Source organism: Palaemon carinicauda, chromosome 20, assembly GCF_036898095.1.
Source record: "Palaemon carinicauda isolate YSFRI2023 chromosome 20, ASM3689809v2, whole genome shotgun sequence".
Classification (NCBI taxonomy): Eukaryota; Metazoa; Arthropoda; class Malacostraca; order Decapoda; family Palaemonidae; genus Palaemon; species Palaemon carinicauda.
The window spans coordinates 26485229-26509177 of record NC_090744.1 but is presented as its reverse complement, the minus strand read 5'-3'; the positions used below and the strand labels follow the sequence as shown (position 1 = coordinate 26509177).

The following is a 23949-nucleotide window of genomic DNA, read 5'->3' as shown; positions in this document are numbered from 1 at the left end:
ACGACTTCTCGATTTCAATGAACTATCAACGTCAAATATACTTACAGAGGTAATTCTGATGTTATAAAAAGTAAGATATCTACATATTACTACATGTATATGTATATGGTGTTGATAACTAGCATAATTTTCAACAGATGTAGACAGATCTTGGATAATATCAAGCTACTTTTTAGAATTTGTGAATATATTTTAAACGTTTAAAGCTTTACCTCGAAAGAATTCAGAGCATAGATTTTATATTCATCGGGGGTAATCAAACACTAATATCTTCTTTGCTTCTTTGTATCATGCACAGCCATACAGTATTTGTTAATTACAAACTGGCCAAACAATCAGTTAAGAAATCACTAACTCCATTGGAGTCATTCCGAAAACAAATCCTCTAATTATTATTTTTTAATTTCGCTCAGCTATTTTTGTTCACTAAATATTTTCAATATTCTATCCTTCCCATAAAGACTTAACTTCACCAAATCATCAACTTGACGACCTCATAAAAGAAATATTTAGGAGAAACAACACGCGAACTCTAACACCTATTTGAAGTAGTGTCGGTAAATAATTGCTCTAGTATTTTCCCTTTATTTAATCAAAATCACGTTTGATATTGCTGGTTACTTAATATTGACTTTTTTTATTTTTTTTTTACTGAGGTTCTGAGCAGAATTAGTATTTCAAATATATTTAATTTACGAAGGCGATATTAAACGTCACGTGACGAGACGACAATGGAGCAAAATGATCAAACGCCGTCAGTCGCATGTAAACAATAGTTATGAACGCAAGGAAGGAAAGTATCGCTTTGCATTGGTGACCTCAGGCGATGTTTCCTTTGCAAAATGTCTCTTGCAACACTGGCGAGGATTTTGGTGAGAAAAAATCACTTGTTTTTATTACTGTGCAGTCAATATTGTTTGTATTTGAGTGTCAGCCGCCGTTTCCATGGGTAATTATAAATAAATTCATATTGCTGTCGTGCCTGTGTGTCATCATGTCCCAATTAGTTAAAACTGGTGTTGCTCGAGGCTTGCGTTAAACGGATTTCCTCTTATTTCCCTTTGCAATTCTTTAGTAATTTGTACAAGGATGGTTTGGGACAGGGATTGCATTTCAAAATGGTGGTAATGGGATCAGAGTTACGTTCAACTTCAATATTTTGATGATGTGGGTCTCCATTCATGAACCAGTGTATTATCATACCCAATGGATAGGGTATGATGGCCATCATAATCTTGCCAGGGCTTTCTTAGGCTTTCCTTTGCTAGTTTAGGGTATTTGTCTGTCCCATTATAGTATAGTGCAATGTTGGTAAGGAAGTTAGGAAGAAACTAATCAAATAGATATCTTCTAAACCCTTACTTTGAACCCCTATAGCCTATAGTCAGCAGCCACTTATAATCTTCAGTCTGTACATAGCAATATTATTTGATTATGTTCTGTTATGGTCAGTGCTGTCAAATCAACCTTCTAACGTGTGTCTCGTGTTTTCCATCCCTAAACAATAAAAATCAAGTGTCTCGCAATATATTTAAATACATATTTCTTTCCTGTCACTGAGGGGCAACTACGATGAAATGACAATCTCCCACAAATTGCCCTGTAGTAGTTAGGAGAGTTGGAGGGTGTGGGAACTGTTGAATTTCTGTGTGCACATACATATCTATCCAAATCTTTAGCCGTTAGTTTTGATGGGTCGCATATACTAGTTTTATATATTCCTATAGTTTCTACCAATTAATTATTCATTGCATTGTTTGCAAAATTATTCTATTAAGGATTTTTTGTTTTGCATTGTGTGCTTCCCAACACACTTGTTTATTTGACAACCTACACCATGTCATTTACAGCTTGCCCAAGTCTTGCAGTTGCTACTGTAAGTCATTGTGGTGGCTAATGTGGTAACGTCCCTGACTGGGGAACGCCAGACTGGGGTTCGAGTCCTGTTCAATCTCATTAGTTTTTTTGGTTGCTGCAACCTCACCATCCTTGTGAGCTTAGGATAGGTCTATCAGCTGAGTCATCAGCATCCATTGCCGGGTCCTCTTTCCTCCTAGCTTGAGCGGAAAGGGGGCTTAGGCACTGATCATATGTATGTATGGTCAGTTTCTAGGGCATCGTCCTGATTGATAGGGCAATGTCAATTTCCCTTGGCTCTGCCATTCATGAGCGGCCTTTAAACTTTTAAACCAAGCTTATATAATTAGTTTGCTGGTTTCAGAAATGCAACTCCTTTTTTTTTTTTGTTTTTTTTTTTTAAGCCATCATATGAATCATATTTTGTGTAAAAAAATTTGCCATAGCCCTTAAGAATGTATCGGCATTGTCCGTCAAAGATACTTTTGGGTGCCAGAAATAGGTAAGAACCCAGGAAGGAATTGAAGAGGTACTAGATAAGTATAGGGAAGGTAAAGTATGTATTTTGCTACTGTGATTTGATTGTTCTACATGGAGAAGTGCACTTTGCATTATATTAAGAAAAGTATCATTTGTGATGCTGTAAATTTAAGTGCCCTTCCTTTGCTAATCATACATTGTTTGGCATGTGTAGAGGCTGCAGTGGGTAGCAGGGATGAGTTTATGTAGACTAATCATACCATGCAGTTAATTTTATCTGTCATGAGTACATGAAGGTTTAAAGGCCACTCATAAATGGCAGAGGCAAGGGACAGTGACATTGCCCTATAAAGCAACACAAAGCCTTAGAAATCTTAAGATATGTCAGGGTTGTTGAGTAAAGACTTTTTTGTCTGGTTCTTAGCTCATACTTGACAGGATAATGATTATTATCATTTTAATATTGTCAATTATGTAAACTACCGTATTTCCCATGTCATAAGACGCTACAAGTGGTAAGACTCACCCAAAAATTAGCAAGGCTGTTTTAGAAAAAAAATTGAGGATTTAAAAAATTTCTTAACACAAATCCCTAGTCAGCGATTCTAGCGTGATTATTGTCTTGCCCAGTAACTATTCTTATTTTGGGTGAATTATGAAATGTTTACGTTAATATTAATTAGCTATATGCCAATTATCCCAATTTTATTACATATCCATATAAGAAACCACTAAACCAGTAGTAGTTTCCACCACAACTATACGTTTAATCAGAGTGTTTGGTGTTTCAAGTGTTTACATGAAAGCGGCATTGCCAAAGGTGCATGAAATTTTGTTAAACAGGTAAAATTCTAGTACTATTTCCAAAATTCCTTATATAGTGTATAAATTTTCACAAAAAATGTAATTATTGATTGAAAGAATTTAGACATTCTTTTAGGTGGAATAATTTTGCTACTGTTTATGTGGTTCTAGGTCTAGTTACTTTTATGCAAATTTGTAATACTGCAATTAACAAACAGAATTTTTTTCCAAGGTCGTATTCAGCAACTGTCTGTTTGTATGTAACTCAGGCAACAAAGTCATTATCAATATATTGCTTTAATACAAAATATCAACAAAATATAGGAAAATAGATATATACTGCATAAACAACTAGTATGTCATAGCGTTGTCTGCTACAAGACCATTAATTGACATGTTGCTTGTAGAAGGGGGTTAGCAAGTCATAAAAAAAATTGCTACTGTACTTCATTAAAGGAAGTGCAATATAAAATTAATGAATTTATTACATATGAATGATAATTGTAGGTTTATATTCTATCTCTCGTCAGTTTGAGTGTTTGTATGTCAATAGTTGGGTGTTTGAAGGGTGTTGAACTCCCTTTAAAACTTTTTCTCAAGTGTTAAGACGCAGGGTGATTTTGGGGAGGCATTTTTTGTGAAAAAAAAAGTGCGTCTTATGACACGGAAAATACAGTAATCTTAATTTAAACAGAGACAAAACCTTAGATATTCTGATAACTATAATATATTCTGCAGACTTCGTATGATTTTATGACTTGAAATTAAAGTATGTCCTTGATTTTCAAGTTTTGTATTAATGTGTGCTCTATCATGCAAGCATCTTTTTAAAACTAATCTCCTTTTTCTGAATTCCTGCAGGGTGAACTAACTTGAAGAACTTTTTAAAGAAGTGTTGTTTACTCAAGTATTTCCAAGAATCTATCTATTAAGCACCATGGTAACTCGCATTATGTGTGGTAACTTCATTGGTGTTTTAGGTAAATATTAACTTCTGAAATTTTTAATGCTTTATAGTTGTACGCCATTAAAGGTTTTTTAAAACTGGTACAATATAGAGTACAGTATATATATGTTAATATACACTACAACTTTTTAGGATGTTTAAATTTATTTTGGAAGATAGTGAATTTACTACAGTACTGTAATAGGGTTTGCTTTTTGGGGTTCCTTATTTGAAAATTATTTTTTATTAATTTTTTCAAGTTTTCTTGCTGTCATATATTAATATCAGAGGTGCATTATGTTCAATGTAGAAGTTTTTTTATATTTTCTATTTTTGTTTTACAGAACAAATGTATTTCAAGAGCTTTAGGAGGTGATGCTAATCACCCTTTATGCTGGAAAGTGACAGTTTTGATGCTTTGACAATGGATCAAGAGAAACATAACCTGCATTCACTCGGATGTCAGACCATTACTGCATCTTGCTCGGACACTCCTCATAGTAGACCAGTTCATACTGAAGAGGCTTTAGTTACTGAGGTTTTATCAAACTGCCCCTCTAGCAATGACTGCAATGAATCTCACCCACCTATTATTCTTTCTTCTGATTTATGCGAGCTTACTTCAAAATATGAGGGTGAAGCCCTAATTAAAGTAGATTCCATGCTTGCTGAGCCTTGCAAATACTTAAAAGGTGTGTCTGTGTTTGGTGTTGATGATGGAGAGGAAAATGACCACCATGATCTTGTGGGTGGCAGTGTTGAATTGGGAAAATCCATGGAAATTTTGAAGGAGGACTGTGGAAATAACTCAAAGAAGTTGATTGTGGGAAATGATCATGAAGACCAGTCCCTGAAAGTTATTTCACATGGCAATGAAGAAGAGCACAAGGATGCCAGGATGAATTTATTAGACTCTTCACCTTTCCTTATGAATGAGGAAGGGGTGGTGTTCCAGTGTTTTCCTGTGTCTGAGAAGGAGGTCTTTATTGTAAGCCTAGAGGAAGAAGCTTTGCTTATGAATGAAACACTAACCGAAGACGCCCTCTCCATTGCATCTGATCATCCTTCTCAATTAAAATTAGGTAATCCTGGTACAGGCGATGTTACAAAAGCAGGTGAGGGAATGATGGATAAGTTTGAAGGGGGATCACAATATTCCATCCTGAGTACATCGGAAGCTGATTCATACATTCAAAATGTCCCCTCTTCGTCGTTTATGTCAAGTTCTTTTCACGAACCTCAAAGGAAGGATGAGTCACAGGATTCAAGACTAATGTCGAGAGGAGTACTTGATAATGCTCCCCCTGATTTAGTTTGTCAGTCAGAACTACCACCAACAAACAATGACAACTGCAGTTTCCTGTCTGAGAAAGAGAAAACTACTCCACTTTCAAAGAATGATGAATACCAAGAGAAAGAATATAAAGTCACTCATGCAACAATTTTTGCCCCTCCTCTTCCTCCACCTCCTACCCGCAGAATGAGGAAGGGAACTTCAGAGGGTGGAGAAGCTGCAATGGAATTATACAGGTGTTCCATTTGTAATGAAGCTTTGCCAACAAGTGGTACACTCAGACACCATTTGATAAATAGACATCAGCAGAGCAATCTGGACTCTTTCATGGTAAGTTACAAGTTGTGTTGGGTAAAGTGTGTTTTACCATAATTTTAGCCTTGCCATCCGATGTTTTGAATAAATTTATGAAGTGGTCATATATCTGAAAATTCATTGCAGTACATGATGTTCTTCATGACAGAGTAAATTAATTTCCCTTATAGGGATGATAGGAAATTTTATTATCCTTTATGTACAGTAGTTATATATTGTTAAAATCTCTATATATTCTAATTTATTTTTGTTTCTTCCTTCTATAGTGTTTTCTCTGTAAGCAAGATTGTTGGAGTGCCAGCCAACAAGACTGGCATCTCAGAATTCAGCATGGCATCAGAAACAAAGCACTGGCATGTTTAGTCTGTGGCACTCAATTCGCTACTATTACTGAGCACAGAGCTCATGTGCGGAAACATCCAGCAAATTTGACATGTCCCAGCTGTCCTAAGAAATTTGCTTCCCAACACCAGCTGACTGCTCATGTGAAACAACACTTGGAAGAACTACAGCCTCATGGCTGTGAGCAGTGTGGTATTCGCTTTTCACACCCTAAGATATTGGAGATGCATGGCTGGCGTCACAGATCGCAAGATTGCCCTGAGGAATCTTGTGGCCATGTTGCAGAGGATGAAAGCTGGTTACTGCATCATCTGCAAGATCATCATAAGCAGAGTTCACAGTCCGCCAATTCTTTAACGTCCTCACGCAATGCTGACGAATACAGGATGGATATACTCTTAGTAAAGTATTTCCAGATAAAAAAAAGCAGGTTAGATGTCCCACCTTCTGACTCTCTGTCCAAGAAAATAAGGCAAAGCAAGGGATGTAATGTGATATTACCTTCACCGTTTGTGCTGGATGCAAAAGAATCTGATGAAATGGCGACCAGTTTGATGAAAGATTCTACAGATTTTACTAGGGAGGGATTAGAAGAAGTGTCTTCACAGATGCTTAGTGATATGGTAGGGGCAGTAGTGGCAATAGAAGAAGAAGAAAAGAAAAATGTAAAGAGAAAAGAAGAGACGCTTCGAAAAGTCTTTGATGGAGGAACATCATCCTTTCGTTGTGGGCTCTGTAACACCTATCATTCAACTTCCGAGGAGCTTGCAGTACATAAAGCAGAACATAATCAGGTATGTTACCGTTGCCATTTAACAGAATCAACAGTAAGATATAATGCCCGGTTACAAACTTGTAAATATTCTTAGAATTTGTTAAATGTCTGAAAATAAGTTGGAGTATGTTCTCATGGGTATTTTTTAAAATAACTGATTGTAACTTCTTGTCCTTGTCAGATGCAAAGTTCATCGCACAAAGTAGCTCCTAAAGTCTTGACGAATGCTGTAATTTTGAGTTGTTCCGTAACCGAAATACAAACCACGCTATTTACATAGGGTATTACTTTCGGCGTAGCTGAAATGGCGAGCCATTAGATTTTTAACGAGGGTTAACTACCCCCGTGCTAGTTAGCAGGGGTTAGGGGAGGGGTAGCTAGCTACCCCTCCCCCCTCTCACACTGGTGAACTGACTCACTTCGCTTTTGGCTTGGACAGCGAACGGATGTCTCTGTTCCCGTCCTCGCATGGCAGCCATTTATTGTTTTGTCTTTACTTAATTACTTACTTTTCTTGTACTCATGTATATATGTAAACATATTTTTTATGTTTACAGTATGTATATATTTGAGTATAGAAATCAGTAAGTTTCCTTTTCAGTGTTCACGCTGTGTATGTGTGTGTACGATATCACCATGTAGCTGCCGGCAGTCAGGCCACTACGATGTATATTCATGGATCGCGATCTCTTCCTTGGTCCTTCGGATCCTTCGGCTCCTTCCACGGGCGCCGTTGGGAGTCGTCATCGCTGGACTTGTTATTTGTTTCTCCGCTGCTCCTCCTTTCCTACGGGGAATGTGGGGTTCAGCGTAGGAACGTGAGAGTGTAGTTTGACTACGGTCTCTCTCTCTCTCTTTGGAGGTCGTTCTCCCTTTTACTACGTTTTACTACATACTACGATAGCTCCTCCGTTCGGGTGGAGTTGCTACGCAGTACAGTACTTTTTATCTCAATTATTTTTTATTATAAAATCTAATTGTATTTGTTTACTTTTCAGCTTTTAAAGAAAGTTTCCCTTCGAGGTTTTTCGTTCTTACTCTTAGTGAACATTCTTTAATGAATTGCATAAGTATAACTGTTATAATTCTGTTTTTGTTACAGTTCTCCCCCTTTCCCCTTCCCGTGAGTGTAGGTGGGGTTGAGGGCTCTTGCCTGTTATGTAATTCTTGTGTTCTTTTCCCTTGGGTTTCCTCTTCGGAGTCTTCCCGGGGGAATAAATGTTAACTAATTACTTTTTATTTTCACAGTTAACGATCTGTTTTTTCGTTTGCCTAATGTGACAACGAAGCAGAGCTGTCTTGTGGGGACCCGGGGAGTCGGCTGTTGCTGCCTCCTCTATAGGACTTCGTCAGGGGCGTGTCTCCTTCTCCTGGAAGTTCTCTCGTGACACCGACAGCTCTTCAGTTAATCTTAGAACCCTTAGGAGGTTCGCCTCCTTGGGTGGGTAACTTCCCTTCCGAGGGAGGTTCCCTGCCCAGGTTTGAGTTTCTTTCCCTTTCGGGGGAAACTTCTCTTACCATTAATAATTATGATATGTTCCTGGTCCTCCGGCGGGTTTGCTCTTGGTGCTGGACTACCGCTTTTGTAACCCTGCTCAAGGGGCTGAGCGGTTACTTTTCTCGGACCATAAATTTTGTGCGACTATGCTCTTGGCGCCGAGCGGTCGCATCTGCAGCTACGCTCAAGGGGCTGAGCAGTTGCAGGAGCGCCTCTTCGGAGGTTGGCTCCCAGGTCACTTGGTGACCGTTCGGCCCTTTGGGCTCTATTTTCAGTCTCTTCTACAAAGTGTTCCTCTCTCGTTCGCGAGGGAGGACACTCAGAGACTCCTCTTCGGAGGACTCCTTCTGCTGTTGTTGCTGAAGGCTCAGTCTCCTTCGGGGGGCAGCTGAGCCCTACGGTCTTTCCTGCGTGTGTTTCTTTCCCGGGGGGGAAGTTCACCACAGAGACTCCTCTTTGGAGGTCTCCTTCTGCTGTTGTTGCTGAGGGCTCAGTCCCCTTCGGGGGCAGCTGATGCCTCGGTCTCTCCGGCAAGTGCTTCTCCCCCTTGGGGGAGTTCTCTACAGAGACTCCTCTTCAGAGGTCTGATGATGGTGCTCCTGCCTGTGGTCGTCTTCATCTTCACCTTCCCCGCAGTGGATCCTCCTGGCAGACCTTCTCCTGGACGCAGATGCACAGTGGGAGCCAACGTACCTCATTTTCCAACGAGCACCGGTCCCTTCGGGGCAAAGGGCTTATTCCACAATGTGGGTAAGTCCCTTAAGTGCCAGGTTTTACCTGCGCACAGCAGCGCGCTTGCGCTCTCCTGCTGTGTTCCAGTCTTCTCTCCTGCGATCTCTTGTAGCTGGTCTCGCCGTAGATCTCCTGATCGCCAGAGCTCACCTGCGCGCCAGCTCTCGTCTGCGCGCCAGCGCTCACCTGCGCCTCTGAGACCTTATGTGCTCCAGATCTCTTCAGCTCGCCAGCGCACTTCTGATCGCCTTTTTCCTGCTACGTGCCATGTGCGCCAATGGTCTTCTGTACGCCCACGATCGCCTGCGCGCCCCTTTCTAATGTGCGCAATGCGCTCCAACGTTCGCCCTCGCGCCCACGATCTTCGGATCTGGGCACAGGCAAGGAGATCATTCCTTCTTTTTACGCCCACGACCGCCTGCTCGCCAGCGCACATCTGCGCGCCCTTTTTGGATGTGCGTAATTCGCACCAACGTTCGCCAACACCATGATCTTCCAGATGTGGGTGAAGGCAAAGAGATGTTTCCTTTGCCTCCTCACCGACGATCTCCTGCGCTCTAGACTTGAACGAGTCTTTGAGCGCCTGCGCTCCCACAAGAAGTCTCCTGTACTCGTCCAGGAGCGTTCGCTATTATGCGAAGCCTCACCTTCGGCTTCTGCTCCCTCGCTGATATCTTCTGGCCGCGCACTGCACTCCTACGACCTCCTACGCGCCAGTGATCTCCTAGCGATCGCGCACGATTCTTCGCCTGCCCGCTAGCGTTTTCAAGGCGCCGACGCGCCCACGCTTCAGATCGCCGTACGCGGCCACGCGTTGGCTCTCCTGTACGCGATCGGTCGCTACGTACCATCGCTCGCCAACGCGCCATCGCTCGCCAACGTGCCATCGCTCGCCAACGCGCCATCACCCGCAAACAAACCATCGCCCGCCTACGCACCATCGGTCTTCCGACCGCGCCCGCGCGCATGCACGCACACGTTCACCCGCGCGCATGCACGCACACGTTCGCCCGCGTGCATGCACGCACACGTTCGCCCGCGCGCATGCACGCACACGTTCGCCCGCGCGCAAACCAACGTTTGTACCATCGCGCGAGCGCCAAGGGCGATTTCGACCACGATTCCTGTCGGGTCTCGCAGCACGGGCAACCTGGCGAGTTTTTCTGGAGCGCATACTTTCAGATCATAATAGTCATGATCTTTACCTAGTGAGCGCGGAGCATGGCACGTACAAAGTAAGAAGAATCTTCAGAAGAGTCTGGGTAACATTCTTCTCCCCTTTTTCAGGCAGGCCCCATCATCTCTCTCCTCAGGATCACCTGATCCCTTTCCCTCCAACGGTAGCTGCTGACACAGCTTCTGTCAGTCGTCAACAGAGAGAATACTTTGAGATCATGGGATATCCTGATTTAGCTCTTCCTCTCCACCATTCCGTGCCACGGGTTTTGCCCTCGAGAAACTCTCCGCCCGGCAGGTGACATTCTCGACTTCGGGAATTTTGAGCCAGGAGGAAGCCGCAAAGAGTACCAGGCAGGCCACCTCGTGGCTGATCGTCGAGCTTGAGTCTCTGGCCATCCGGTCGCGACCCGAGGATTTATACAAGGAAACTCCGGTAGGTCCTAGAACTTTCCTCCTCTCAGGCATGAGCACCATCGTTTCCCGACACCAAGTGTCGAACTTGTAGACAAACTCGATGTTGAAGCATTGAGATGCAGTGACCGTGGGTTTTCTCTCGAGGGTCCCTACCTTGGATATCGGCAAACCCAGACACTCTTCCATCCTTGGAAAGAGCTTGTTTCAGCCCAAGGACAAGGAACGAACGGCTGAGAGGTGGAGAAATCGTATCACGATTCGCTCCTCCAAGGCGCTTACATCCAGTCCCTACAAGCCTCCAGCGCCTCAACTACTACAGCTTCGTCAGCCTAGGACATCGGAACCGGCTCGGGCAGCTAGGCAAGGTGTCTATGCAGCTTCCCCCTTCCTGTCGGGGACAAAGGGCGAGGAGCCTGCCGGGGAAGGCAATAATCCTAGAAGGGGCGGCCAAGGCCGCAAACGTTAGGATTGGCAACCCCTACCTGCATCCCCCAGTGGGGTGGGGATACCTGGAGTTGCACCTTCAAGTGGCAGCTACTCGAGGCCGATTCCTGAACGATCTCCATGAGCAGCCAAGGATTTCGTGTCCCGTTTCGTAGCATCTCTACCTCCCTTGACAACGAATCCAGTGTCGCTGAGCCCCTATGCCATGGGATCGGCAAAGGGGCTAGCCCCTTGGGCAGAGGTCGAGACCATGCTCTAGAAGGATGCTCTCCAAGGTTGTCGGCGCCCCCCCCCCCAGGTTCTTCAAACGACACTTTCTTGTAAGAAGCGCCTGAGGGCTGGAGACCCGCCATCGACCTCTTAGCCCTGAACAAGTTTGCCGAATAAACTTCGGTCAGTATGGAACAGCAGATTCGATCAGACTTGTAGGGAGACCACAAGACTTCATGTGCATACTGGATCCGAAAGACAGGTACTGTACTTACAGATCCCAATCCATCCGTCTTTACAGGAATTACTTGGTATTCAGCCTAGTCAACAGATATACCAGTTCAAGGTGCTGAGTTTCGATCTCTCCAGAGCACCGCAGGCATTCACCAGGAAGTTCATCCCGAATCCTCATGTCCACACAGGAGCGGCATCCGCCTCCTTCGCTTTCTGGATGACTGGCTAACCCCGGCAGTGTCGGTATCGACTCTTCTTCGACACCGAGACAAAGCCTCTGAGACTTTGCCAAGATCTAGGGATCATGGTAAATCTCAAGAGGTCTTCTCTGTTTCCATTGCAACAACTGGGATATCTAGGCTTGATATAGACTCCAATCTCTGTTAAGCCTTCCCATCAGATGACAGGATAGCAAGGCGGAGGAGAGTCGTAGAACCTTTCCTCAGGCGAGGAGAGCCTCCAGTCTTTTCTGGTTAAGCCTCCTAGGTCACCTTCCACCTTGACCCCTCTAGTTCCAAACAACTGCCTCAGGATGAGTTCCCTGCGGTGGAATCAAGACTACAATTCCCCAGGCATTCGGGTCCTATGGGACCTGCGGAACGAATGGTCCTGCAGTGGTGGTTGACCTACAGAAGCCTTTGCAAGGGAGTGGATCTTCTCGTCCCTCCTCCGCATTTGATGCTGTCCTCGGACGCGTCAAAGAAGGGGAGGGGCACGTTCTGAACCAAAGGATCTCAAGCCTATGGCCAGAACTAGAAGGGTACCTCCACATCAATTGGCTAGGAATGAAGGCCGTATTCTGGCCCGTCAACAGTTCCAACAGACCCCGGAGAGTCACTCCGTGAGCGACAACACCACGGTAGTTGCTTATTCCATCAAGCAGGGAGGTACCTTTTCATAACAGCCTTCCCATCTTACAGTAGATACACTGAGATGGTCCGAAGTCCACTCAATACCACTATCGGCTCGCTTCATTCCGGACAAAGGAATTTGCTCTCTGACAGTCGGAGCAGAGCATCGCAGGTAGAAGAGTACCGAGTGGTCTTTGTAACCCCTAGTAGCCAACAAGCCCTGACCTTGTGGTCATGTTCGCGACAGCCTTGAATTTCAAGCTGCCGCTGTACTTCTCCCCAGCTCGGGACCCCAAGGCTCCCTGACGAGTTTCCTTCCCACATCGGTGGGACAACATCGACGTCTACGCCTTGCCACGTTGGGTCTGATGGGAAGGGGGGGCTCAACAAGACCAGACTATCGGTCACCCTGTCGATGACTCTGATAGCTCCGCTACGGCATCATGCAGAGTGGTTTCCGGACCTTCTGCATCCCCTGATGGAACTCCCGAGAGAGCTCCCCCCACGACAAAAGCTAAAGCAACCACACTGCAGCATCTACCACAAGCTGTAGCTCCGCTTCGGCTCCACGCCTGGAGTCTATCCAGCATCTCCTCATAGAGAGAGGCATTCTGCAACAGGTTGCGGAGCGGATATCTTGACACCTGCGAAGTCATCCGCAGGAGTTCACCAGGCGAGGTGGAGAGTCTTCGGTGGTTGATGTCGTGGGAGAGGTATCTCTCCCCTCAATGCCACTATTCCAGCGATAGCGGAGTTATTGTCTATCTGCGGGAGGAAATACGCCTTTTGCTCTCAGCGGTAAGCCTAACGCTCAGCCTCAAGCCTGGCACTCAGGCTCTAAGGTTAGGCAATTCCTCCTCGCGGGATCTTTTTTGGCTCATACGAAGCTACGAACTTACCTGCACCCAGTCGGAAGCGAGACCTCCTCCATGGTACATGGCTCGGGTTCTTAGGGATCTTAAGACTTCTCCCTGTGAACCATTTCGCTAGGCGTCTGATAGGGACCTGACTTAGAAGACGGTGCGCCTGCTCGCTGTGGCCTCGGCCAAGCGTATCAGCGTACTTCATGGTCTCTCGTACGACTTCGCCCATTTAAGAGAATAGGGAGAGGTAACGTTTGGATTCGTCCCTGAGTTGGTTTCTAGACTCAAAATCTTGGAGTCCCAACCTTCGGTTCGACTCCTTCAGGATTTCATGTCTCCGTTCCGTAACAGATGACCCAGGCCATCTCCTACTATGCCCAGTAAGGAGTCGGGGGTTTTATCTTGAAGGACAGCTGCAGTTCGTCCTAACGTGCAAGCCCGGGTTGGGAGCACGGGAAGGACGAAGCGGAGGGTCACCAAGAATACCTTTGCAGCCTGGATTCAAAGGACCATCCATCTCGGCCTGAATCCAGACCCCCCTCCGACACGTAGCCTTAGAGCACACAATGCCAGAGGCATCGCAATGTCACTGGTCTTCAAGAGAACTACTCTGTGACGCAGGTACTTCAAGCTGGGGTCTGGAAGTGTCGAACGACCTTCACAGCCCACTACCTGCAGGATGTGACCCACAGGAGCCTCGATACGTTTTTCTATCGGCCTGTGGTGGCTACACAACAGCTGGTCTAACCTCAGGCTCCTTAATGGACAAGTAGCAGAAGGTTGATGGCATTGTTACCCGGTGTCAGACTGCATGAATGAAAGAGGTATGTCTGGCCCTTACTTCTTTCTTCTTCCTCCCCTCTCTTGGGGAAAGCAGCATCCTAGGTTCTCTGCATAGCTGACCTCAAACCACTGCAGGTAAACCATGCTTCCTTGTGTTCCTAGTATCAAGACAATACTGTCGCGTCCCCCATACCCTGACGAGGTGGTATTGGGAACGTCCTAGTCCAGAATTCCTTCTAAAGGTCTTCAGGTCGACTGCCTAGGACAAGTCATGCTTCATCCCTCCACACATAAGCTTATGTAGGCCGCAAGCTCCTTGTGGAGCAAGGTAGTTGCGAGGTGCAGGGACTCTCTTTCTCAAAGTGCTGCTCACTCGGTTTCCGAGTCCCCGGGTAAAGCCAAAGCCAGTATGGCTGGGGACTTTCCACCCTTCCTAAGGGTAAGTCACCCTATGTAAATAGCGTGGTTTGTATTTCGGTTACGGAACAAATGACAAATTCGGAAATAATTTGTATTTTTCCTAACCATACAAACTAGCTATTTACCCAGCCCTGTCCCCCAAGACAAGTCCTACCTCTAAGCGAAGTGAGTCAGTTCACCAGTGTGTGAGGGGGGAGGGGTAGCTAGCTACCCCTTCCCTAACTAGCGCCGGGGTAGTTAACCCTCGTTAAATATCTAATGGCTCGCCATTTCAGCTACGCCGAAAGTAATACCCTATGTAAATAGCTAAGGTTTGTATGGTTAGGAAAAATACAAATTATCTCCGAATTTGTCATGTGTAGTTGGTTACTTTAGACTACTACCTATGATGAATGGTGGGGAACATGAATGCATTTACATTTTGGATATATAATTCTTGCTTGTTCCTATATGAATACAAACCCATGTTGCTTTATATAGAAGATTCAGCGCGAGCTGGCATAAATTGACTTAAAAACTTGAAGAGATGTCAACAACCCTACCTGTAGTTACCGGGGTAGTGGGGGAAACCCCACCCATCTGCACACTCCACTCGCCACTGAGATTACTTTTGATGTGGCTATGGAAATGAGTAGACTTGTTCTGCTGTGATCTGCCATTCATTCCTTAAGGATTATACTGTACTAAATATTGCTTTGCTTTTTCTTTTCAGGTGTGACTTGCTGAACATTTGCTGAGGAAGCAAACATGTGGATTTGTTCCGACATGATGGGCCACCCTTGAGGCACATTCGGGTCGGCCTTGGAGAAGGATCCTCACCGATTTTGCCCTTCGTGCAAAGGACACTCCTGCACGGAGGTCTCCTTATGATGAGTGTTGGGAGTGGCCATCCTCCCAGGAGGACTGTTTCCACAGGAGGTGAAAGAAGTGAAAAAGGGATTCTTAGTCCCTTAGCTCTGCCTCAGGGTCTAAGAAGTCCCACCATTCTTCTCCTTCCCTTTAAACTCTCCTACCTTCCTCTGCCTGGTTGGTCTTTTCCAGAGGATGAGCTGTCAAGAGTGTTAACCATTTAACCCCTGGGCGACCTGTAGGTAAGGAAGTTCCTGTTACTTCCCCTAGCGAAGTAGCGGTATCTTCCCCCGGACAGAGTCTTCCCTTAACGTCTTGCGTTAGTTGTGGCAATCCTTGGAGCTTTATGGTTCCCTTTCAAAGGACAGGCTTCGGGAGGTGTTGAGAGGTGGAGCACAGTAGGAGCTCCTGCTGTGGTTTTCCTTGCCCCTTTCCCCTTGAGCCAATAGAAGGGAGTCCCTTCTGCTTGGTCTCTTGCCCCATACCTCGACATCCTCCAAGATTCTGCAGGCTGTTGCTCGCAAAAGTATCAACGCCGTGTGTGTTCCCCCTGGGTAAGCATACACGCTGAGCTTGCTCATAGAGGATCCGTGCTGTCTTCCCTCTTCAGAGAATGCTGACCTTCAGCGTCCACACTCGTGGACCAAGCGGTTGTCCTTACTTGAGCAGAACCCCTTTGGACCCTCTGTTCAATTAATGGCCGACTTTTTTGTCTAAGTACCGAAGCTGAGAAATACTTCTCTCAGTCTCTGCGGTGAAAAGGCTATCGCTCGGCCTTGCTGACGAGGGGCTTTGAGCAATGATACTTGCCAAAGAACTTTAACTACCTGTGTGAATTGTCACCAGAGCTCTAGGGTCCCTAAAGAGGTCTCTGTATAAACCATTATGGCAAGCACCCGATAAAGATCTGGCTGAAATGTTGCTCTTGCTTGCCTTGTCCTTTGCAAAGCGAGTATGTGAGAGACACAGCATTTCTTATACCAAGTCATTTCAAGTGGGGTGGAGAAATGTCGTTTTCTGGAGTGTATTGCTAAAACACAGAACCTGCCATGAATGGTCAAAGTTTTGAGACCTTCTCCATCATCTACAGCATTCCCCTAGAGGTGTGACCAATAATCCAGATGCTTTGCTTCTTTGCCCTGAGGGCACCAAGATGCTATCTGAAGAGAACCCAAGCATTTACACCATCTTTGGGCTTTGAGAAACAATAAAGAGAGCAAATCTGCCATCACCAGGACTCTGGAAGAGCCTGCACAGGCAAATGCACACAAAGTCAGAGATGATGTTGTGACATTAACTTTGGAGAAGACCTGTTGGTGACAAGAGTTTGAGGTGGGTGTCTGGAAATGCTGGACAACCTTCATGGCCCAGTAGCTGAGGAATTATACCCACAAGTCCTATGGCATGTTCTCCCTACAAGCTGTAGCAGAGACTTTACAGGTGTAGTGTACTTATTGGGTGTATCTCTTCTAAAATACCAGTTGCAATTCTTCTGGTAAGAGTGAGAATGTTTGGTCCTTTTCATCTTTTTGTGTAAGTGTTGAGCCTGTTGTTCCTTTGAATGAAAATCTAGTCAACATTGGTGATAGATATAGCCCTTTTCGTGTGCAAAGGTAGCAAGTGAAAGACAAACCCTGGTTCAATGATGATTTTAGACCTGCTTATTTGGAGAAGCAGGAGTGAGTGTTATCATCTTTGGAAAAGTAACTGATAAGATTTTACTTCGAATAACTATACTTAGCTTAGAGCTTTTGCTCTGAGAGCTTGCTTCAACTGAAAAAGAATACCATTTAACCATAAAAGAAACCCTTTCTGGTACAACCCAGGAATTTGAGTGATAGGTTACCCTTAAATCTGCACTTTGGTGTAGACTTGACAGTTCCTCCAATATTTTACATTATATAGCTTTGTCACTCGCTGTCCAAAGGAAAACACAACCTTTTGGCTGATGCGTTTGGCAGTGAGTACTATAGAGTAATGAGAAACTTGATGTTCCTGATTTCCGTTTTCCTAAGGCTAAACTAATTAGTTTACCTTTTCGATGTAGTGAAATTAAAGCTAGAGCTCTTGAAGGACCTTGGTGCTTGCGTATGAAGTGTAGACCCAAATGGTATTTTCCTTAGTCTTTTATAAAGACTAGATTTCTTGGCTCAAAAGTTATGTTATTTTGTACAAGTTAGCAAGAAGAGGTTCTTTTAGCACTTGTTGGAGAATTGGTAATTTTACTCGATTTTGTAAATGCATTTATGGGAGCTCAAGTCCAGCTGATTACCGCCCAATTTCCATAACTCCCATATTATCTCAAGTTTTCGAATGTGTTTTGGAAAATTTTTTAAAAAGGATTGCTGAAAGTAATCATCTGTTCCCTAGCTTGCAATTTGGCTTTTGTAAAGACCTTGGAGCATTTGGTGTCCTTTGGACAATCTCCAATGCTGTACAGAAATCCCTCGATTATGGCCAGGAAGTTTGTTCGATTGTCCTTGATTTTAGCATCTATCTTTTCCAACTGGGGTTTTAGCTTGGCTAGTAATAATAATAATAATGATAATAATAATAAAAATAATAATACCTGTGTACATTGAAGTAATTTTGCCCCACCCATTCTCCCTGTGAGTTGGAAGATAGATAGGAATATATATTCATTACTTTTAATAGCCATACTGTACCTTTCAGGATGTGTGTCTTATAAGGACACTTTCATCAGTGACTGTGTAACACTTAAACCTAGTCTATCAGTTGAGAATATTTTCTTATGTTGATAAGAGGTAGTTTGGCGTCGGCACGCTTGCGCCTCTTCAGGTTTGAGTGTGCGACAATCCGGGATTTTGCATCAGCTAGTTTGGTTATAGAAACTTCCTCCTAATAATAAGTCTCCAATTACATTTGATTAAGTAATTTGTAGTTTCCCTACAATGCAAACTCGAGTCCTTTTAAGTTGCACTTTCCACCTCAACTGCCCTGCAGTTCCTAGGTGAAGGTCAAAGTGGCTTACACATTTACTGGTGGGAGGAGAGGATTCCATATCACCCATCATTAACTATAGACACCTTAAGAATTCTAAATGCGAGTATCCAGCTTCGTTGAAGTCATCCTATTAAAGGACCCAGGTTTTTATAGGTAGGAAAAATATAATTACTTTTAAAAATTTGTTGGTTCCATTTTTTCTTTATTGCTTTTATTATTTTTGTACTATAGAGTAAGCCCAATCTTTTGTTTGTACAGTATAGGAATTAGGTGCACTGATTGATTACATTATTGTGATTTGATTGCTAGTTAGGTACTTGATAATGCTTGTGAGTTGGCATTTTTTCTTTTCAAGCACAATTTAAAGGCCCTTTATTTTGAAAGAAAACTGTTATTTTATTTATGAATGATCAACGAAAGTATTGTTTGTTTTGGTAGATTTTTTAATCCAATATTATTTTTTAAGATTTATTTCCAATTTTTAATTTGGTGTTAATTTTTATGATATCTATAAGAAATTTCCCACAGAGGACTTGCGCTTCTCTTTTTGAGAAAAATCAGTCTGAGACCGAGCCATGTGCTGTATTTCCATGTCAGATTTCACACTTTCTCTTGATTTTGCAGGTTCTTGAATGTATCAAATGCCAAAAATCATTTTTAAGTGTTAAGCAGCTGAAAAGACACATGACTGTTCATGCTTCATATAAAGATGATGAGAAACAGTCAACCAAAGGTAAGTTTTGGACTAAAAATAGTTTTGTCATTGGTGTAACTGGCTAAACCATATGGCGAAGGAAATTAAATTTATTCTTATATGGATTTTTTATTTATAACTCTAGTAAATTTGAAATCTTGCTAGCAAGGGGTTAAGGTATTAGTGTGCTCTTAATTTTAAATATTTAACTTAGCCGGTGAATATATAGCTGCAACTCTGTTGCTCGACAGACAAAAAACTGTACAAAAAAACTCGCCAGCGATCGCTATACAGGTTGCGGGTGTGCCCACCAGCGCCAACTGTCGGCCAGATACCAAACTCCATGTAAACAAAGACTCAATTTTCTCTCTGTCGACGTGTCGACAAGACGTACTTTACTCGCTGTTGAAACCTGGAGTTTTTCCCATTATCTTTGGTGAAGTACTATATTCTGGTTTGAGCTTTCGCAGTGCAGATGTTTTATCTTCATCTTAAATCTTGAACTCGTTTTGGATAGATTTAATTTTTGGTGACAAAGAGAGTATGGACTTTCTTTGACTTTTAAATGGCCGACCCTTCCCTTAGACGGAAGTGTGTTTAGGCTTTTAGTAATTATCTTATCACGTTATAAATTAATTATAGATTTTCCTCTATATATTTTATATCTCACCGCCTTTATTAGGCCTCTTCGATTAACTTTCCATTTATAATAAACATAAAAAATAAATTTTAATGTTTTGTTTATATGCGACCTTTCCTGAGAGTAGGCGGTCCTAACTTGGAAACCGAAGTTAAACAACGTTGAGCCCTTTCAATCGTAAATAGCTTTTATAGAGCTAATTATTTAAAACTTTTTAAATGAAATATTTTATGAAAGAATTTCTTTGAATAGTCTTCGTACTGTTTTCAAAGATGAACTAACGTTTAGTTTATTTATACTACGCAGTTTGCGCTCTATCGTTACGATAGAGAGAGAGTGTATCACGGTTTCACTTTGCAGAAAGAGTAAATCGATTCTGACGTTTTGTTCATTCTTCTTTCAAAGCTTAAATGTTTTAAATTCTATTTTAAAGGAACTTTTTAATTGAAAAACCTTTCAGTTTTTTCCTTTGGTCAAAAAACATGTTTTTTTGACGAAACGTAATTGGGCTCTTCTCTTAGGTGCGATATCAAGAGAGAAAGAGAGAGAGATATAGGGATGGAGGGAGAGAGGGAGAGAAAACGTTCCGTTCAAGCGGGTAACGTTGTTCTCGAGTTACTCTCGTCCCTAGTCTCTGTACGGGGAGAAAGGATAAAACGTTTTTAGTTTTATTCTCGTCCCCAGGCAATGTACGGTGAGAGATTGAAAACGTAGTTTTGAATGAACTAGTGTTTATTCTCTTCCCCAACCACTGAATTTTTTTATCTTAAAAGATGTTTACTGTTTTTTTTTTGCTGGTATTAATGTGCTTGCATTATACGACTAATTTCGCATTTACTACCTTTTGATGAGGGTAGAATTGCGTGCTTCAGGTAGAAATCAGTAAAAGTTTCGATTTCAGTGAAATAAGTGCAAAACAGAAAATCATAGTGATAAAGTGATATTGCGCAAAGTGTTACAGTGTTGCGTCCGAGGGTTCGTCTGTTTGTGCCTGTCGTTCACCTAGTCCGGGACCTCTTGCAAGCTCCCAAGCCCAGGGGAGAAGTAATGTCGAACGACTTATGGGTTCGAGAGGCCTTGATCAGCGAGCAGACGTTTCCCTCTATGGTATCGGGTGTATCTTACCAAGATCTCCCCTACCATAAGGCGAGAGAGACGTTTTTCTCCTCGTCATCCGAAGGCTTTTCGCATAAGAAACCTGAACAAGGTTTCGAGGTCCTTAAGCGAAAGTCAGTCCTTTCAGGACAGGTCCAGTGTCCTGGTTGCAGCCATGAGGACAGCTCTGACCCTATGCAGTCATCGGAAAACTGCTCGCCGCCTAACAAAAGCGTAACACAGACTCCGAGAGTCTTTTTTGTTGGCAAAGTGTTGCGGTCACAGACGTTACCCTCGTCTCTTACCGCAACCATTTCCGTTGATCCTTAATGGGTTGTACGGCAAGACATGCAGAATATGCTTGCCTCCCTTATGGAAGACTATTCTGCTGATTAGTCCGTTGAGTCTAGCTGTTTATCTCATCGATATCCTGGCTTTCAGCCAACCTAACATCCCTTTGTGCATCCTGTTGACGTTGGCGTAGCTAAGTCACGTCAGTCAGGTTGTTTAGAACCACACTCGATGCGGTCTTGTGTGGATTTTCAGCCACATTTGGACGTTAGGCCACTTGCTGATGCTCCTGTTGACGTTCAGGACGTTCGCTAACAATCGGAGTTGACTTGTTTTGACGCTGTGCGTCAACCTCCGCATTCTAGAGTTGTTTTGACTGCTCAGTCTAGGCAGTCAAAGCAGTCTCGAGTGGACGCTGTGCGTCCTCACGCACCTGTTGTTGTTGACAGTTCAGTTGTTGACAGTTCACAGACTGTCAAGCAGTTACATGACGTTGCGTCCTGGTCCGCTACTAATGCACCAGTGCGTGTGGACTCTGCTTGTAAAGCATTGCCACCACGGTAGATCTCTCCCTTGCTTGAGACTCAGCTTTTATCGGACAAGGTTCCTTTAGATGAGGAAGTTGCTGTTCCCCCTCCTACTGATATTCCCTTGAGGACTCTGTCAGACGGAGAGGAGCCTAAAGCTGCTTAGCCCTCTATGGACTTTAATTAAATCATGCTGATTTTTAAGGATCTTTGTCCGGATCTCTTTGTAACTGCTGCTCCTCGTTCGCCTAAACGTCAGAGCTTACACTAGGCCTAGCTACTTCGAAGCCGTTTATAAGCTAGTGCTCTCTCGCTCTTCTAGAGAGCTTTAAGTTTGCTAGGCGACTGGTTTATCACCAGGAGGAGTTTGGGGGATACAGCCTTTGCTTTCCCTTCTTTTAAACTGGCTTATAGAGCGAGAGTCTGATATGACACGAGAGAAGTTCTCGGCTTGGGAGTTCCTGCCTCTGCCCAGATAGACTTCTCAAATCTCGTAGACTCTCCCTGGCGCCTGGCCAGGAGACGCTCCAAGTTTTTTACAGGTCAACTTCACAGCTGTTTTCGAGCCTTTGAAGTTTTGCTGTACAATTATGTCATGCATAAACAAGGCTTTCAGGGATGGAAAGCGGTACCGCCTCAGTCGCTGACCCCGTCTCTTGCCGCACCTGCTCCCGTAGACCCTAAATGGGCTTTGCTGCAAGACATGCAGTCCAAGCTTGCGTCCTTGATAGAGGACTTTAATGCGGAGAAGGTTGCTGCCGAACCTTCTGGCCAACAACCTTCCAACCGGTCGGTTGTGGGTCCTGTTGACGTTGAGGTAACCTTCTCGCGTCTACCAGTTGAGGTGGTTCCTCCACCGATGCGACCCAGTGTGGGTTGCCAGCCGCACGTTGACGTTAAGCGACGCTCGGAGGTGGTTGTTGACGTTCAGGACGTTCAACAACCATCAGAGGTGACTTGTTTTGACGCGGTGCGTCAACCTCAGCAACCCGGTATGGTGTTGACTGCACAACCCAGTCGGTCTAGACAGTCTCGGGTGGACGCTGTGCTTCCTCGCGCACCCATGGTTGTTGACAGTTCACAGACTGTGCAGCAGTTCCATGACGTTGCGTCCGGCTCCGTCACGCATGCACCAGTGCGACCGGACTCAGCGAGCCAGACGTTGCCCACTCCATTGCCGTTTCCTCATCAGTTTTCGGATGAGGAACTTTCTGATGAGGACGTTGCTGAACAACAAGACGATCAGCCCCCAGAATAGATCAAGCCCTGCTATCCATCCAGAAGATGCTGAAGAAGGAACGCTGCTCAGTCAGGCTGTGGATGAGTCTGGTGGGGACGCTGTCATCCCTGGAACAGTTTGTACCACTAGGAAGACTACACCTCCGTCCTCTTCAATACCATCTGGCTTTTCACTGGAAAAAGGACAAGACGCTAGAAGCGGTCTCGATCCCGATTTCCGGAAAGATAAAGTCTTGTCTGACTTGGTGGAAGGACAATATCAACCTAAGAGAGGGTCTTCCCCTGGCTGTTCAGACTCCCCACCACGTTCTCTTCTCGGACGCATCGGACTTGGGCTGGGGCGCGACACTGGACGGTCGGGAATGCTCAGGTCTGTGGAACTCGAGTCAGAGGAGCATGCATATCAACTGCAAGGAGCTGTTGGCAGTTCATCTGGCCTTGAAAAGCGTCGAGTATCTCCTTCGAGGCAAAGTGGTGGAAGTAAACTCGGACAACATCACGGCCTTGGCGTACATCTCCAAACAAGGAGGTACCCACTCACTGACGTTGTACGAGATCGCAAGGGACCTGCTCATCTGGTCAAAAGGTCAAGACATCTCCCTAGTAACGAGGTTCATCCAAGGCGACTTGAACGTCATAGCAGATTGTCTCAGTCGGAAAGGGCAAGTAATTCCTACCGAATGGACCCTCCACAAGGATGTGTGCAAGAGACTTTGGGCCACTTGGGGTAAACCATCCATAGATCTCTTTGCAACCTCGCTGACCAAGAGGCTTCCAATCTATTGCTCTCCAGTCCCGGACCCAGCAGCAATACATATAGATGCTTTCCTCCTAGATTGGTCACATCTGGATCTCTACGCATTCCCACCGTTCAAGATTGTCAACAAGGTACTGCAGAAGTTCGCCTCTCACGAAGGGACAAGGTTGACGTTAGTTGCTCCCCTCTGGCCTGCGAGAGAATGGTTCACCGAGATACTTCGATGGTTAGTAGACGTTCCCAGAAGTCTTCCTCTAAGGGTAGACCTTCTACGTCAGCCACACGTAAAGAAGGTACTCCAAAGCCTCCACGCTCTTCGTCTGACTGCCTTCAGACTATCGAAAGACTCTCGAGAGCTAGAGGCTTTTCGAAGGAGGCAGCCAGTGCGATTGCTAGAGCAAGGAGAGCGTCTACCAATCGAAGTGGGAAGTCTTCCGAGACTGGTGCAAGTC

The 23949-nt window shown here is 44.4% G+C and overlaps 1 protein-coding gene across 3 annotated transcripts in view; it reads left to right on the top strand.

Moving 5' to 3' along the window:
• The window catches only part of LOC137660223 (zinc finger protein 729-like), a 60867-nt gene that overhangs the window by 284 nt on the left and 36634 nt on the right, over positions 1 to 23949 (top strand). The window contains exons 1-5 of one of the 3 annotated variants that reach the window (XM_068394942.1): positions 742 to 872; positions 4003 to 4121; positions 4432 to 5711; positions 5963 to 6832; positions 18879 to 18987. In XM_068394942.1, coding sequence (XP_068251043.1) covers positions 4479 to 5711; positions 5963 to 6832; positions 18879 to 18987 — 2212 coding nt within the window. In that variant the 5' untranslated portion in view covers positions 742 to 872; positions 4003 to 4121; positions 4432 to 4478. Of the gene's footprint in view, positions 1 to 741; positions 950 to 4002; positions 4122 to 4431; positions 5712 to 5962; positions 6833 to 18878; positions 18988 to 23949 lie in introns of those variants that run through there. The other 2 variants (XM_068394943.1, XM_068394944.1) reach the window with 2 other exon arrangements.